The sequence below is a fragment of the Triturus cristatus genome, chromosome 5_2, assembly GCF_964204655.1.
Source record: "Triturus cristatus chromosome 5_2, aTriCri1.1, whole genome shotgun sequence".
Taxonomy (NCBI): domain Eukaryota; kingdom Metazoa; phylum Chordata; class Amphibia; order Caudata; family Salamandridae; genus Triturus; species Triturus cristatus.
This window is the reverse complement of record NC_140588.1, coordinates 302,931,467-302,950,637: the sequence shown is the minus strand read 5'-3', so window position 1 is coordinate 302,950,637 and position 19,171 is coordinate 302,931,467. Positions and strand designations below refer to the sequence as shown.

General features: G+C 42.1%; 1 protein-coding gene across 1 annotated transcript in view; it reads left to right on the top strand.

Annotated features, from left to right (window-relative positions):
* KIAA0319 (KIAA0319 ortholog) overlaps positions 1-19,171 on the top strand; it is a 415,358-nt gene that overhangs the window by 233,820 nt on the left and 162,367 nt on the right. The window contains exon 13 of the mRNA XM_085607057.1: positions 18,441-18,589. Coding sequence (XP_085463183.1) covers positions 18,441-18,589 — 149 coding nt within the window. The remainder of the gene's footprint in view (positions 1-18,440; positions 18,590-19,171) is intronic.

The following is a 19,171-nucleotide window of genomic DNA, read 5'->3' as shown; positions in this document are numbered from 1 at the left end:
ATCTCCTTCGGCACAGAAACGTTCCTCGGCACCGAAGTCTCCACCGGCACCGAAACGTTCTTCAACATCGATGCCTAAAAGTCCATCGGCACCGAAAACTCATTCGGCACCGAAACATCAATCGGCACCGAAACCTCAGTCGGCACCGAAAAATCAGTCGGCACCGAAAAATCAGTCGGCACCGAAAAATCAGTCGGCACCGAAAAATCCATCGGACCCGAAAAAATCATCGGAGCCGAAAACTGCGTCCCCGCCGAAACAAGCTCATAAAGACCCGAAGCGGACGTCACAGACACCACCTTCGGAGCCAGATGATCTTTTTCGACCAGATCCTACTCAGAAGCGGATCTACATCAATCCTAAAACGGGACATGTGACTGCCATCCCATATAAAAAGCGGAAGCTGGACACTACACCTCCCCCAGCTCCCATACGGAAAAAGGACTGTGCTACTTCACCACTTCGTCCTTCCTCTCCTGTTTTACCTCCTAACCCGTCCCCCCCTCCTCCTCCTGCTTCTCCTTTACCTTTACCTTTACCATCTCCCTATCATTCACCTCCTCCACAGGATGATAATGATGACTTAGGGGGAGGGGCGGACCCTGATTTATTTGATGATCCTGCTGACCCAAACGACCCTTTTACGTTCCCAGACCCAGCACCCATGGATGACTGGTCTTATCCTATACCTGACATGCCTGACCCCACTACCTACCCTTCCAAGCCCTCCCCTCCTGATGACCACCTAGGGTACGGCCAACTTATAAATAGGGCAGCAACATTCCACGGCGTTACAATGCACACAGACGCCATTGAAGAGGACTTCCTCCTTGATACCTTTGAGCAGTCACAAAAGACTGTCCACATACTGCCCATGATCAAAGGGGTTATAAAGCATGCTACTGAAGTCTTTAAGGACCCTGTTCGAGCTAGGGTGCTCAACCCACGCATCGAAAAAAAGTACCGACCAGCCCCGCAAGACCCTGCATACATTAAGGCCCAGCTCCCTTTAGACTCCCTAGTCGTATCAAATGCCAGGAAGCGCGCTAACTCTCAGACAACTGGAGAAACGCCTCCCCCAGACAAGGAGTCTAAGCTTTTAGAAGCCTCGGGCAAACGGGTCGCCGCGCAGGCGGCTAACCATTGGCGTATTGCCAATACCCAGGCCCTGTTAGCCAGGTATGATAGAGCGCATTATGACCAACTTGAGGACCTTATGCAGCATCTGCCTGAACCTTTTAAGTCCCAGGCCTCTGACCTCATCCAAGAAGGCAAATTAATATCTAATGCCTCCATTAAATGCGCCTTAGATGCAGCAGACACTGCTTCTAGAGCGGTCAATACTGGCGTCTTACTCAGACGACATGCCTGGCTCCGTATTTCCGGTTTTAAACCGGAGGTTCAAACCGCAATTCTTGCTCAACCTTTCAACCAAGAGCAGCTATTTGGCCCTGCAGTGGATACTGCATTAGAAAAAATGAAAAAGGATAATGAAACTGCCAAGTCTATGGGAGCACTGCAGTCTCAACAGAACCGGGGTTCCTTTCGTCGCTCCTTTTATAGAGGAGGCTCCAAAAACACATCAACTGAGACCACGTCCACCTTTAAAAATTCTGGACAAACATCCCCTAACAGAGGTTACTTCCGGGGAGGTTATAGGGGAAACAATAACAAAGGTCGAGGACGCGGCAATAACAACAACACCCGCACCTCACCAGCCACCAAACAGTGACTTGCCACCACTCCCCCCAGACCATTCCACTCCGGTCGGGGGACGACTCCAACAATTCCTGCCTGTCTGGACTTCCATCACCACAGACAGGTGGGTAAGACAAATTATCCAGTCTGGCTACTGCCTCGAACTCATACAATCCCCCCCAAACATACCGCCCAAACAACGTCCAATGTCCTCGCATCATCTCTCTCTCCTCAAACAAGAAGTTCAATCCCTGTTACAAAAACATGCGATAGAACCAGTTCCCCTTCAACATCAGGGAAAAGGGGTATATTCTCTATACTTCCTCATTCCCAAAAAGGACAAAACACTAAGGCCCATACTGGATCTCAGACTACTAAACCAGTATATACATTCGGATCATTTTCACATGACCACTCTCCAACAAGTCCTCCCACTTTTACAACAGGGAGACTTCCTCGCCACATTGGACCTCAAGGACGCATACTTTCACATCCCTATGCATCCCGCTCACAGAAAATATCTACGATTTGTGGTAGATGGGCAACACTATCAATTTACAGTTCTCCCATTCGGAGTAACAACAGCACCCAGAGTGTTCACCAAGTGCCTAGCAGTCGTGGCAGCGCATCTCAGAAGACAACAGATCCATGTCTTCCCCTATCTGGACGATTGGCTCATAAAAGCCAATACATACCAAAAATGCGTTCTCCACACTCATCGCACGATTCAAACTCTCCACGATTTGGGATTCACTATCAACTACCCCAAATCCCACCTACAACCTTCCCACTTACATCAGTATCTAGGAGCAACCATAGATACATCCAAAGCCATTGCCTATCCCAGCACAGCCAGGATAGCCAGTATACAAAATCTCATCTCTCAATTTCAAACTCATCCATCTCTTCCAGCAAGAGTGTTCATGCAGCTCCTAGGCATGATGGCGTCCTGCATCTCCATAGTCCCACACGCACGACTTCAAATGCGTCCCTTACAAGAATGCTTAGCACAACAGTGGAACCAAGCTCACGGACAACTTACCGATCTGGTGTTGGTGGACAGTCGCTCACTTCGATCACTGAAATGGTGGAACACCATCAACCTGTCCAAAGGGAGACCGTTCTTAGAGCCTCTTCCACAAGTTGTGCTAACTACAGACGCATCTCTCACGGGGTGGGGAGCCCACCTCCTTCACCATACCACTCAGGGCAGATGGACCAGTCAACAGAAACTGCTCCACATCAACCACCTGGAACTCTTAGCAGTGTTCCTAGCACTAAAATCCTTTCAAATTCACCTAAAGAACAAAACTGTCCTCATACGCACAGACAACATGACGACAATGTATTATATACAGAAACAGGGAGGGACACACTCTCTCCAACTGTCCCAACTGGCACAGCAAATCTGGAGATGGGCAATTCCCCAAAACATCTACCTGTTAGCAGAACATCTCCCAGGGATCCACAACCAAGTGGCCGACCTCCTAAGTCGCCACACACAACAGATCCACGAATGGGAACTACACCCCAAGGTTCTACTCCCCTTCTTCCAGAAGTGGGGACAACCAGACATAGACCTGTTCGCCACTCCCGAAAACACAAAATGCCCAACCTTCGCCGCCAGGTTTCCACACCCACAGTCGAAGGGCAATGCCCTATGGATGAACTGGTCAGGCAGATTTGCGTACGCCTTTCCGCCTCTCCCACTAGTTCCATTTGTGGTACGCAAACTGAAACAACAGTCACTAACACTAATACTAGTGGCTCCCACTTGGGCACGTCAACCGTGGTTCACCACACTTCTGGAACTATCTTTAGTTCCACATCAAAAGCTACGCCTCTCCCCGGATCTGTTAACCCAGAACCATGGAGAAATCAGACACCCAGATCCTCAAACACTGAACCTAGCGATCTGGCTCCTGAGGTCTTAGAGTTCGGTTACCTCAATCTCCCTCCAGACTGTATGAATATCATAAAAGAAGCCAGACGCCCTACTACTAGAGCGTGTTATGCCGCTAAATGGAAACGATTTGCCATCTACTGCGCTAATAATGACATACATCCATTGGATGCTTCCATCCAAAACATCATTTGCTATCTACTACACTTGCAAAGATGCAATCTAGCGTATTCCTCTATACGATTACACCTAGCAGCCTTGGCAGCCTACTTGCAAAATAGGCAACACCTGTCCCTTTTTAAGGTACCAGCCATCAAAGCGTTTATGGAAGGTCTCAAAAGGATTCTTCCCCCAAGATTGCCACCTGCCCCAGTGTGGAATCTCAATGTGGTCCTAACAAGACTCATGGGCCCCCCATTTGAACCTATGCACAAATGTGAATTGCAATTCCTAACATGGAAGGTAGCCTTCCTTATCGCAATCACTTCCCTGCGCAGAGTAAGTGAAATACAAGCCCTTACACTTGAAGAACCTTTCTTACAACTACACCGTAACAAAGTGGTTCTTAGGACAAACCCTAAATTTCTTCCAAAAGTGATTTCCCCTTTCCACCTTAACCAATCAGTAGAATTACCGGTCTTTTTCCCAAATCCAGACTCGGTAGCTGAAAGGGCCCTACATACCTTAGATGTTAAAAGAGCATTGCTTTATTACATCGACAGAACAAAACCTTTTCGAAAGACAAAACAACTCTTTGTTGCTTTCGCGCCACCACACAAAGGCAACCCAATCTCCAAATCAGGGATAGCCAGGTGGATAGTTAAATGCATCCAAATATGCTACCTCAAGGCTAAACGTACACTCACAGTTCCCCCTAGGGCGCACTCCACGCGTAAAATAGGGGCTTCTATGGCCTTCTTAGGCAATATTCCCTTAGAAGACATTTGCAAGGCAGCCACATGGTCTACCACGCATACCTTCACTAAACACTATTGTGTTGACGTGCAGGCCAAACAACAGGCCTCCGTGGGCCAGGCTGTCCTAAAAACTTTATTTCAAACTGCTGCAACGGATACAGGCGACCACCGCTAAGGGGAGCACTGCTGTATAATCTATCCTCAGTGTGTGATCTGCAGCTCATATGCCTCGAACGGAATATGCTACTTACCAGTATGCATCTGTTCTTGGCATGTAGAGCTGCAGAGTCACACACGCCCGCCCGCCTCCCCGGGACCTGTATCTGTTCCAGCATCCGTCTTACTTAGACATTACACATGGACATCCTTTCTTTCTTTTCTATATACTCCATCTTTTCCCAACATGGCGAAAAACAATCTGCCGATGGAGTGGATGCCCATGCGCACTGTTGTCCAGGGGAGGAGTCACCAACCTCGTGACCAAAGGCTTCTCCGAAGACAACAACAACCTGCAATCATCCGAGCCCAACACCAGATGGCGATCTTATCCTCAGTGTGTGACTCTGCAGCTCTACATGCCAAGAACAGATGCATACTGGTAAGTAGCATATTCCATATATACACACACAGATTGACTATATATAATAACAATTGAATTAATGACATGAAGTGAACACAAAAACTTACATATCTATTTACATATCACAACACATTGTATACATGACACACGAACATATATTACAAAAACAAATAAACACAGTGTGCAGTTCTTGTAAAGAAATTATCAACCAAGTAAGTGTTTTCTCCTATTATTTATCAATTATTCTGGGTGATCATATACACTTGACATTAAGGCGTCGACGTTTCGAACCCTGGGTTTAATGGCGATACTGTGCTCGTCTGTATGGGGTCTTCTTCAGGACTAGATAATAGATCTGTGTGTGGCCTTAAAATAGGTTCCACCCTAAAATATATTCAGCACGGCAGCTTGTACTTATGTGAGGACGGATGACCTGATTCTGACGTATGCCTTCAGGTGACTCGATAGGATTTAATCTTTGGCAAAGCTTTCCTCTAGCATATAGCACACGAGGTTCCATGGATGCATTCCCTCATGTTTCAAGAGATTGCCTGTTGGGGCCTTCCGCCTCTAAAAACAAACTTTACGGTGGTATTCAAGGCTAATTAATTGCCTTTGGATACTTCTTGGGCTTTCTATCCTTCACAGTGAAAAACCGGGAAGCTATGTATTTATGTCATGTATTCAATGTGTTGTGATATGTAAATATATATGTAATTTTTTGTGTTCACTTCACATCATTAATTCAATTCACGTCATTAATTCTATTGTTATTATATATAGTCTATCTGTGTGTGTATACATATATATGTGTTTAAATTCACTATACAATCATATTGTGAAAATAGAACACGTGTTTTTCTTCTGGGTTTGGATTCAAGTTACCATTGATTGTTGGTCTCATCTTAAAAGAGAGATAGAATTGATTGAAATATCAAATTCTTCATTTAAGCAAACTGGTGGCAGAACCACTGTTCCCTTAAAGTACTAATCCCCAGGTTCTGCACAAAACTGGGTTACCCCATTGTTCTATACTGTTTTTTTTAGAAAGACACACACAAAGACCAATGAAAAAAAACTTGACCTAAAAAGGTGGCTATTTAGTATAAGGCATCTAACAATATACTCAGACATGCTCAGCAAAATGCCTAGAGCTTTGCAGAATGATTAAAAAATAAAAGTAATGAAAGCTGAACATTAAATAGGACGAGAGATTATTCAAAACATGCAAGCAAGCAAAAACAATTTGGGACTTATTTCAAAGCATATAATACACTGCAAGAGGTAATCATGATCAATGGGGAATGGTGAAGGTCTAACACATGGGATACTTGTTTGCCAGGGAAAGGAAAAAAACTACTTTATACTAGCAGGAATACATCATTCTTGACATGGTAAAGATGACATTATCGTGCTTAGTTTTCAGTGATCAGTACACGATAACATAAATTCATTAACAACAATAAGGATAGTCCCTGTAAACTACCAATGATTGATGATAGGATGACCTAAGTCGCATATTTATAAATTCTGCATCTTGTAATATGATATAAATAGACAATGTTCCTTGATTGTGCAACAATATTGTCTGCAATTCGATACTGAAATAAATAAAAACATGCTTAATGGAGGAGTAAAAACTTTTAAAGGATTTACTTTAAAAGAAATGTATTAGCAAGTTATCACAAAATAATGCCGATTCGCAGTTTAGAAACAGTTACATTTCTGTTCACAAGATGCTACATGATGTACTTATATATTCATACAACATGTGCCAAGGTGGTAAAGGGAGTGCATATTACAAGCCTAGTTACAATAGTCTGCCATTCTCTAACTTCAATAAGTCCTAATTGGACTTAACCAAAGCAGTCAATCCATTTGATGTTTCTCAAAGTCTCTCATTGTTAATAATTCAGACATATTGTCACCTGTTGTAGTCAGGGTGGCTTCTTTTGGGACCTGCAAACCAAGTCATTGTCATTATGGTCTTTCTGGATCCAAATGTTTGTCTGAGGGCACATTCTATGTCTTAAAAGATATTGTGCTGCATTGTTGATTTAATATTTTTGTCTGCCTGTCTTTTGGCCCACAACAAGGTTGTATGCATGTTTGATACCATAGATGACTTTTACAATGTTACAGTTGTGCCATCAGAATTCCTTTGATCTTGGCAAGTTGTAAGTGATTAGGGTCTCATTGGCTGCTTGGTGGGCTGGCAGACAGTCTGCTTTTTCATCTGACGCATCACCTCCACTTGCCATTCGGCATCTGGCCTGCCCAATTAAAATGTATCCACAAAAAATGTGGGGACTGTTCAGCAAAAGTGCAGCAGAAACACTTTCTATGAAACTACAATGCCATCTAGGCCGCTGTAATATGACACAATCGTTAGCATTATGGATGGTGGTTGGGAAGTCGGGGGGGAGAGTTCAGAAACTAACCCCCTAAGTGGAAGTTTGTTCCTGAAAATGAAAAAGGAGTGTCCCTTACATTGCCCCTAGAGATGCTGGATGCATTGCATGATGATGATGGTGGTGGGAAGAAGGAGTGTTGGGATGTCCAACCTGAGCATGGAATGCATTCCAACACTGATGAGCAAGCAGGGGGTTTCCTGCTTTGCCTTCTGAATTGAAATATTTTCCCTATCTGAGATAGGCTATCTCTAAATGAGGCAGAGAAACTGAGTTGGAGAGGTTTGGAAAAAACCCAGATTAATGGCTGTTATTACAATTTATTAAAATGGATTTGTGCAATTATTTTGAATACCAATAAGTATTTAATACAAGTTTTACAGTTTATTATAATTTTAATAATAAAATGATTTGATTATTAACATTTGTGATCATTTTTAATGTTGAAAGTTATTTTGCTTATTTAAACATTATTTCCTATAAGTCCCTGCTTCCATTGCTTTTCATGGGAGTGTATTACAGTATACCTGTGAGTGGCCTTGTGTAGTGCTGGGCATACTCTAAGGCTATACATTTGTGACAGTGTGGGGACGTGTATGCACTATAGTACCTTTTGAAGTGCAATTTGTCAATATCCATAGCCATGAGCTTATTTTATTCTTGTGTGGGTAAGTGGTTTTTGTTTGTGTGTTTTGCATGTCCCGCCCTAAATCCCCTTCCTAATCCACCGTTTAGGTGTAAGTAGTCACCATTTTCCAGCCACTCCTCCGTCCCTCCCACACTTAATACTAAAACGTAGGCCTACTTGTGCAGAGATCCCCATACTCGTGGCCAAGATATCCGAATAGAAAAGATATGAAAGGTAGAGACACAGGTAGGGTTGTGTATTGCATTTTGTAGCACCTGTGCCTCACTCCTGTAGTACTACTAAATGCACTACAAAATGCAGTTTGTAAATAGGCCCCATAACATAGCACCGAATTAGCCAGTTGGTATGTGAGTTCAGGATCTCAAACCATGGAGTTAACTGTCTGTCTAACTCAACCTTGTCTACAGGCTAAATTACAATTTGGCTACTGTTTTTTAGCATGTGAATGGCTTGCCTCTCATCCTTGGTATTGTTGTATCGTGTGTTGTGTTTGGTAGTGTACACTTTGTCACTGTTAGAAAAACCTATGGGCCTGATTTAGAGTTTGGTGAATGGTTACTCCATCACAAATATGCCAAATATATCATCTGTGTAATTATACGTGTATTAGGCTATAACTCATTATAATTAGGCGTGACAGGCTATCCGCTATGTTTGTGACAAAGCACCTAATCGCCAAACTCTGAATCTGGCCCAAAGCTTTTAAAAGTGATGATGTACTGTTCAAGTGTTTATATAAATGGACTGAATGTGTATGGAAGGCAGCCCCCAGCAGCATCAGGTGTGCCCTCAGATTCTTTGTTTTGAATATGAAATGTTTATGCAGATTTTTCTAAAATGATCATAGCTTGGTTTAAATAGGGTCAGTATGTTCAGTGGATATGGAGGAAAGATATTTGCTTAGGATGGTTATCGGTCTCTGACAGAACATGTTTAGATAAACTTTAGCTGGAATTCAGTTTGGAGAAGATGTGAAATGATCAATATAGTCTACCAATGGAAAAAATGCATGCAAGGCTGCCTCTCTCCTGGCGGGCAAGTGGGTTTGTAAACATCCTCTCTCCCTCTCCCAACGGAACAGCAGACCACCATTCCCATGTTTGCATTCTCAAACAGGAAACTTATTATCTTCACATCATCCCATGTTATTTAGAGGAACCAGGGCTGCTTTTAAAAAAAGTACAAAAATACCCATTTCGGAAAACGTCCGAAGCAGCATTTACAATGGAGAAGGTGGCCCAAGTGAACGCCTTCTCCTTTGTAAATCATCTATGTTTGAATTGTTGGTAACTGATCAGTGGTTTAAACCATTGATATATAGATCATTGTGACTTGCGGTTAGGAGTGGACATGCCTTTTATGCCCCCTCCTAGCTGTGATTTGAAATGGAACGCAAAACCCATTTTACGAGTTGGTAGTGCTTTTCCAGCTCAAAAATTGGGTTGACAGATATAAAAAAGACATTTTGAGGTCGCAGAGCTTAGATTTTGGAATTCACTAGTTTTGACATCAGGCCATTGACTTTTTTTAAGTGTGTTATACAGGACAAGGGAAACCGTACATTCCGTAGGTACCTGAGGCATACATCAATTTATTGGGAACAGAAATTAAATTAAATGAAGGTAAGGGTAACATGTACTGTTATTGGGCCTGTCTTATTCGTGTCCTTGAGGGACTGCAGCGCCACCCCCACGAGGAGCAGTGCCCAATGTTGATGCTTTGAGGGCACAACATCAACACGCACAGGAGTACCACTCCCTCATACCTTACCTTGGAGACACCTACCCCGACTCGCAGAACCAATCTGGACTGCTGAGCGCTCTCTTCCTTTCCCTTTTAGGAACTGGTACCATTCTAATTGTCTGCACATTGTCTTTAGGAGCATTGGTACAGGACCTTTTTCTAATTGGCTCCTTGTCCCCCCTCTTGAATTGTGGTCATCACTTGATGTGTGATACCCATGTCTTGGAGCCGCTGAATCAACAGTAAGGGTGAGATGGTATCAAATGCTGCAGATAGATCAAAGAGTATCATTGCCACGCCCTGTCCTTCATCCACTAAGCGCCTAATCATTACAGAGTTAAATGGGAATTGTCGTGTTATTGATAAATGCTATTTTTGCACATTTCTTTATTACTTTGATTACATTTGCAGTTTCAATTTTCAAAGTTTTCAAAACTTTTTATCAATGTCTTTTTAAGCAGTAGACATACAATGTTATTGGCATTTATTTACGTTGCTAAAAGTTTTTTAACCCCTTTGCCGCGGCACGAATTCCGCCGCGGCGCTGGGGGGGTTTGGGGTCAGCGCGGCGCCGCCATGCTCATGACGGAACCACTCTGTCATGAGTCACGGGCGAGCTGTGCTCATGACGGAGTGGTTCCGTCACGACTCCGCCCACTTGCATTTTTCGCCCGCACAGGCGGGGAATCAGTGCCGCGTGGGCGGAGCGGCCGCCAACGGCCGCAGCATGACGTAACCACTCCGTCATGAGAACACGGCGCCCGTGGCTCATGACGGAGTGGTTCCGTCATGAGCAGGGAAGGGGTTAAATAATGTTTTATATGTATGCTTTTATGATTTTAAAACAAGAAATTGAATGAAGCTAATTGATTGATTGAGTCCGAATGGGCACGATATAAGAAAAAAGGAAATAGAAAGAGGACTCAACAGGTGGGGCCAGTCTTCCTAGTGAACCAGAATGGTACTATTGGAAGGTAATGCAGGGGCAAAAACTTCAGTAGCATGGGAATCCAGACTTGGGTGCACTTAAAAAACATGCAAGGGAATTAATTCAAAGAGAAAAATGCGGAGTGGGTCTCATTGAAGAACCATCAGAGGGAATTAAAACAAGTAGAAAAATGCATACAGGAACTCAACGAAGGCATAATAATGGAGGAGAAATGTTCTGAAAGGGTCCAGTACAAGGAATAGCAGTAGGAACAATGCATAGTGGTACCAAGTGGAGGTGAATTTAAAAACACCCTAATTTATTAAGGAAACGGCGGGTCCACTTGTGGAGATTCCAATGTCCAGGACGAGGCAATGAAAACCAGACACAATTAAATGTTATCAAGCATCACTTAAAGCAGTTTCTGAAGTAACCAGCGGTTCATCATGAGAGATTAAAGTAACGCAGTTCAGTCTTTCATGATATTCAGACCTGAGTTCATTGTGTCAAATCATAGAATCCATTTGAGTTCCTCCTTGTTCAGTATTGCTGTGATGTCTCCGCCCCATTTGGTACTGTCTGTGAAGTAATGGTGGTTCTGTCTGGTACAAAATTGCTTCAACACTTAATAAATAATTAACATTAGAGAGAGAAATTCAATTACTCCAACACTTAATCAATGAAGAATTCAATAAAGAAGAGAAGAACACACCAATTATGAATACTTTAAAAATATATATATATTGAAGGCTTAATCACTTTTTTTCTTTTTTACATTTTTCGTGGTGTAGAAATGACACAGTAAGGCTGTCACAATCTATCAACAAAGTTTTTGAAAAACGGCGCAAGGGTGATTAAGTGATAAAAGTGCAAAAAGTGCTGAACGTGAGTGAAATATATACAGTGCTGTATAAATTGTTTATAAAAAAGGCTCATTCAAAAGACATCCGTCCCTAAGTACATGAATCTCCAGTCTGACTGGGACTTAGTGTGCCCGCACCGAAAGAGCAATCAAACAGTGCCTTTACCGTCCCCTGATGTGATTTATTCCAATCAATAACCGGAATCCAACCTAAGGTGGATCAATCCTTAAAGACTTCCTTTGGTATCCATTACCTTCCCTCTGGCTGTCCCTGTGTCCCCCTTGTCCTGAGGTAGACCCGCCGTGACTGCAATTCCAATCACACACACTTCTGTGTCAAAAAGTCGACGTGCTTGTCCAAATCCATACCCTATTTTCTCCACTCCTCGTGAAAGGCTAACTTTATCCCAGTCGGACTGGAGATTCATGTCCTTATGACGGATGTCTTTTGAATGAGCCTTTTTATAAACAATTTATACAGCACTGTATATATTGCACTCACGTTCAGCACTTTTTGCACTTTTATCACTTAATCACCCTTGCGCCGTTTTTCAAAAAGCTTTGTTGATTGCTTGTGACAGCCTTATTATGTTATTTCTACACCACAAAAAAATTAAAAAAAGAAAAAAAGTGATTACGCTTTCAATACCTTATTTTCTTTTTGTGATTTATTCATAATTGGTGTGTTTTTCTCTTCTATATTGAATTCTTCATTGATTAAGTGTTGGAGTAATTGAATTTCTCTCTCTAATGTTCATTATTTATTAAGTATTAAAGCAATTTTGTACCCGACAGAACCAACATTACTTCACATTCTGTACACCCAGGTTCTGAGGGACACTAGGTTACCCCATTATACTGGATGGCCATTTGGTACTGTGACTGTAGAAATCACCTGCCACTGGATATTGTCTTCTATGTGGTTCTTCTCCATGAAATGTTCTACCAGAGGTGCACTGGTGACCTTACACCTGAGTCTGCTGCAATGTTGGCAAATTCTGATTTTTACCTTCTGGGAGGTTTGGCCAAAATATAATAAGGCACAGGGGCACACAATGACATAGATACCATTGTGAGTGTTACAACTGGAAAAAAACTGGTGTAGGGTAATCTTTGTGTTGTGATAGGAAAATACTTTAGATTCAGTTGTGAGATGACACACACTGCAGTGGCCACATTTGAAATGTCCAGTCACCAGGGGTAAACCCCAGAGTTCAGTGATTCCATGTTTGAGATTATTATATGGAAGAGCTGCCTAGGCCAGATGATCCTTTAAAAGTTTTCCTTTCCAGAATGCGAAAATTGGTCTCTGAAGTGTAAGGTCACCTGCATTAAGAATACTCCAGTGTTTTTTTTATACATTTAATCCATTGGTTAGAAACTGGTGAGAATTTGTAACACCTACAAGTTTATTTGTGTCGTCTTTAGCATTAGGTGCTAGCAAGGTCTCCTAGTGCGTAGTACCATGCCGTTTTGAGTGAGTGGTTCATCAGACGCTTACGAAACCTCTTGCGATAAGTTTCTAGATAGTATGTCAGACTCCCTGTAGAAGTAATTCCTAAATTTACAATTTCTTCTAATTCCAAGGAATTGGCTATATGGAATGGAGTCCCTGAGGGCTCTCAGATTATAACTGGAATAGGATAACAAAGTATGTCTCTCAGTGGGTTTCCTGAATAAGGTAGTATACAATAGTGCATTTTTTGTCTTAATTTCTAGGTCTAAAAATTTGATATTTTACCTGTTGTACTGAAGTGTGAACTTGAGGCCTTGAGAATTACAATTTCAATCATTCATGATACTTGTATAAGGAAAACTCCCAACTTTACCAGATAAAAAGTATCATCTATGTATTGTTTCCAGAGCAAAATATTAGTGGAATAGATTTGTAGGGGACAAGATTATCTCAATATTATCCATTAAAAAAATAGCAAAGTTGGGCTCAAAAACGGCTCTCGTGGAAAAACTTTTGATTTGCATTTAGAAATCATTCTGAAACGCAAAGAAGTTTTTATTGAGAGTCAAATGTAGGAGATTAGTAATGAAAGTGGTTGGGATTTGTTGTGGTCTAGCCTATTTTCAAGTATGTTCTGAGTAAACTCTACCTCCTCCACTTGAGGAATATTCGTGTACAATGCCTCGATGTCTAGGTATACTAACAAGGAATTCAACAGGTCAAAGTACCGATCCTCAACCGTATTAATGAAATCCATACTGTCCTTTATGTAGCAAGTGGTCAATGGGACAAAGTCTTTTATGAAAAAATTGATGAACTGTTCAATTATTTTCAGAATAGAACCACAACCAGACACGATCGTCCTGCCTTCGGGGGCAGGGTATTCTACATTCCTGTGTATCTTGGGCAAAGTATGTATCACAGGTGTGTGTGTATTTTTGACATTAAGATAGAGGAATTCTTTTTAAGTAAGGAACCACCCCTCGTTACTGGTGGTTGTCAAACTGAGAATCAGTATTTCTTTGGTGGGTGGAGTCTGAAGCAAGTTTCAAATAGCTGTCTCTATTGGACAGTTGTTTCATTATTTGGTTCTGATAATTGTCTCTAGTTTGTAGTACAATTCCTCCACCCTTATCAGCTGGCTTAACCACCAGTGTAGTGTCGGTTTTCACAGCATTTAGGGAAGAGCTGTCCTTCGAAGTGATATTATATAGAGTAAATAACCTTTTTTGTTCAATTTATCAATTTTCTTCAACACCAATTTTTGGAATGCGAGGACTTGAAGTGGTAAAAAAGTAAAGGAGAGGTAATTGTAAATGAATTTGGAATTAGGTCATAACGGAAGAGTGATCATAATCCTATCTTGACCCTGGATCGTTCTCACGGTTCCACCTTTGTTAACATTATTAGTTCTGTCCCGTTTAGGTTGGCAAGGGGGAAGCGTAAGTGCTGAGAAGACAAGTATAGAATCTGATTTACAGGAATTTATGGCCTCAAAGCAACACTTCCCCATCACTCACCTGTAAATCAAATCAGGCTGATAAGTTCTGCTTAGTAGCATTAAGCCGCCTGTGGAACAGAGCTTTTGGATCTACTTTGGCCAATTAAATTCTCCTATCGTCATTAGTGACTGACTCCTACTTAGAGAGGAGTGCACATCCCCCTTCAGCTCTCATAGGTAAGGTCAGGTAAGGGTGCATTTTATCACCTTACTAACTTACCCTGCATACTATTCAGCCGGACTCTGAGCTTCTAGAACAATGTGGCAACTCACAGAAGTTGGAGGTAGATGGCTCCCTCTTTTTATATGGTTATGCCACTGCCCTCCTGTTCCAGACACACAATTGTTTTTAACGTTTGGTATCAGATGTGTAATTTAGGAGGCCACGTGGTCTGATCGCTTACATAAGTAAATCCGGAGTAATGTCAATGGGGCATCCAACAACAGTTGATCAGCATAAGCAACAAACCACTAGAAAGAGTAGATTTTTCCTGAATTGAGAGTGTATTTTTTGTTTCAAAATTGAACTGGTCACCTCTTATGACAGGCCTGATTAGTGAAATGAGTTTAGTCAATGGCGCATTCACTCCGTTAAGAGTGTTGGGGGTGGCAGGCACATCATTTCCATGTTAAAATGTTATAGGGCTGAAGCCATAGTTGTTGCTTCATATGGGGCTGACATATGGGAATATACTAACCCACAGAAATTACAGATTCATGATAATGTTTTTTAAAGAACATTTTGGGCATTCTGACAGCAATCTTGACGTTTGTCAGTCACAAACTGACTAGGTTGAAGTACATCTGTAATTATATTAAAAGCTCACCCCTCTGTTTATGCTGCCAGTGTGGTTGAACTCTATGCCGTTTTAACCAGGGAAAGTGTTGTGGATGTTTTAATGCCCCCCAATGCCTATTTTGTCCCTTGGTTCCCTTCTAATAGAAAAACCGCAGCTCAGCTGAGCTCCTTATAGATTGTGGATGCACCTCATAACTATTTCTGTTAAGGATGGCAAGCTGATTGAGTAAGGTACAGGGCCTTTGATACCTCATGGGACACGACAGAGTGAGAGAAAGAAAGCTGAGCTGCTCAAACCATCAGCTGAGGCTTTTATCCTAGCCATGTCTTGCTACGTTAAGGAACTATACTGGGACTGGGCCATAAGCTCTCAGGATTGAGATTTACTTACTTATTTCAAAATGGGAGGGCTTATGGATGGATTTTTATTTATTTATAAAGTTTTATATATAGAACGTGACTATACAGGGTATCAGAGCGCTTTACAAATGACCAGTAAAGAATAGACAGGTAAAACAAACAACAAGATAATAGAGAACAGTACAGGATGTGGCAGCTCCCAAGTTGAAGAAGAGACCACCTCAAGGTCCAGGCTGCCAACTCAATAAACAAGATCATAACAGGCGAGTAATTTACATGAGTGTAGACACTGTGCCCAATTGGGGCTTGGAGAGTAGAGTTTGTGGGTTCTAGAGCAGAAATTTGTTCATCAAAAGCACTTAAACTTCCTTTTTGAATGATACAGTTGAGGGGTTCAGTCTGATTTCAGGTGTTCGGGAGTTCCATTTTCTCAGGGCAATACCTGAGAAGGTTCGGTTGTACATTTTCTTTTTATGAAATTTCTGTGGTTTCAGCAATGAAGTGCTGGTGCCTCTAGAGGATCTGCATCCATCCGATAGCTCCAGTTTTTGTCCAAGGTACCTCGGGCTGTTGAAGTGTATCGCTTTATGAGTCAAGCAGGCAATTAGTAACTGTATGCTTGCCTCATATGGGAGCCAGTTTTAAGATTTCAGATGGGAAGTGATGTGGTTGCATCTTTTAGATCCTGGGATGAGCCTTGCAGCAGAGTTAAGAGAGGCCCTTTGTGGAGCCAACTTAGATCTAGGTAGCCTGCAGAGGGTTGCACTTCCATAGTCCAACCTGGAAATCACTAGGGCTTGAACAGCTGATTTTAAGTCATCGAGGGGGAGAAAAGGTTTTATTTTTCTTAAGATGTTCATTTGGAAGTTTGCTCCTTTAGTGGTAGTCCTGATGTGCTCCTGCATGTTCAAGTTCCTATCCAGCATTATTCCCAGTGATCTTGTGGAATCTATAACGCGCGGTAAGCATTAAGAGCTGTTAGTTGCTGCATACATTCGGGTGACTGTTTGGGTAAGGAGATTAAGAGCAATCCTGTTTTGAGAGCTTTTAGTTTGAGGTGATTGCAGGTCAGCCAGATTTGAGGTTTTTGTTGACTTACGTTGAGAGATATGATATTTTCCCCGGAAAGATATTTTTAAGTACAGTTGGGTGTCATCAGCGTACATGTGATAGTGGATGTTGGATAATGTCAGAATTTCAGTTAAAGACTCCATGAACAGGTAAAGAGAGTGGGTGAGAGCTTGGACCCCTGTGGGGCCCCAAGTATGACCGGTGTGGAATTGGACAGGGACTGATTAAACTTGATTCTTTGGGTTCTGTTGTGGAAAAACGAGGCGAACCAGTTTTGGACGGACCCTGATAGCACCATCCAACTTTCCAGTAAGTCTAGGAAGCTGTCATGTTAAACCGTGTTGAAAGCTGACGAGAGGTCGAGGAGGATTAGGAGGCATGGTTCATTTTGATCCAGCATATTTAGCGCAACATCTACTATGTGCGTTCGAGCCAACTCAGTGCTGAGGCCCTGGCGAAAGATGGATTGGAATTGGTCTAGAGTTGGAATTGTTCTATGGGGTTGCATAATTGGACATGGACACGTTTCTCCAGGAGCTTCGCCAGAGTCAGATGGTTCAGTAATCCCAGAATTAGAGACGGTGAAGTGCATTCCTCATTGTGTCTGAATTATTCCATTTCTGTGCAACCAAAGCTTTTGTATTCAGAAGAGATTTAGGAATGTCCATGCAAGGCCTCCTCAGGACAAATAAGGATTCTCCAGTCTGTCATGATGGCCTGAAGGTCAAGTAAATCACCATGGTCCTTCCAATGCTTACATTATGCAGCCTTTCTGAAGGTGGACTTCCCTGCAGTATGGAGTTTAAGTAAAAACAATGGTCCAGAAACTGAGGATGTTGCATTATTAGTCCCATTTGAGTTGTCTATGGGGAGGCTTAAGCAGTATTAACCACCCTGTGGATCAGAGCTATTGGATCTACTTTGGCCCATTACATTTTCCTACCAGATGCTATCTTCAGGAAAGTTGTATAAACTCCTACTAACCAGAACTTGCATATGGGTAAGCATGTCAAGTGGGCTGGTTAACCTTCTGTAAATCCGGCTTGAGGTTGGCTGTACAACTGTGAGTATGGGAGTTTCTATGGGAGTAAATCACGGGTATTAAAGTCATGTCTGATGTCACAAGTTGTCTCAATTCAGGATGCTATTTTCAGATTTTTAATGTAGGTATAGCACTCATAAAAGGATTAGAGCATATTATTCTCTCACAGATCAGTTTCACATTTATTGTTACATTATCATGGGGGAGCCAGATGGCTGCATGGATTTTACACTGATAAAAATATGTAGAGTGATGGAAAATAATACTAGTACTATCTCTGGAAACATTGAAAGAAAAACATGCCAAGTCAATTGAGCTTTTTATTGCAAAATTGAGAAAAAGCCTCTGTTCCTCTAATTTTACAAGCAATTTGGTAAGAAAATGTGTTAAAATAAAACTATGCATTCAAAATACAATTAGAAACCACTCTAAACCAAGTATGTAAATGTTTGTTGTCCTATATAACGTAATTGCGTGTTCAACACAATGTCAATGTTTATTTTGGTTATTACTTTTACAGTGGTCCACAAAAGGTGAAAATTGAAAACAGTGAAAAATCAGTGTCAATTGTGACTGGTCTGCAGGTCGGTACGTACCGCTTTCGGTTAACGGTGCAGGACGCTCAAGGACTGAGCAGCTCTAATACTATTGCTGTTACTGTCAGAGAAGGTAAGTCTGCACCGTTATTGCACATTTTAATTGGTATTCATAGCTAGACACAAGCAACCAAGGACAAGTGTTGAACTTACAGGTTCACCGGTAATTCCTCATTTATTAGTGGACTCTATTCAGCGCCTGGATACCCTCATGAGTGAATAGCCACGCTATAAAAATCCAGATTGATTGATTGATTGACTCTCAAGGTCTAACACATAATGGGCTGGATTTTCACTACCTTCAGAGGTACTGGTACCTCTTGTATCTGTAACTTTGCGGTGAGGAAAATCCAGCCCATGTCTTGGGCCACTAGTAATGATGGCCCAATGGGTCTGGTAACAACAGTTTCCCTGCCTATCGAAATTACAAGTCGAGTGTGTTTTACACAGAGCTTTCAGCCCATGAAAGTAACCAGAATCTGTGTGAAATACCGTAAAAGAAGATGCAGGAACCAGTGCAAAAACACTGATTTCTACAACATGTTATTTCCCCAGACATGTAATTCCCTTTAATCGCCACCCTCTGAGTTGCAGGGACTTCCGGTAATGATAAATCAGGGCAAGGAAATAACAGGGATTTTAACGAGCCACTCAT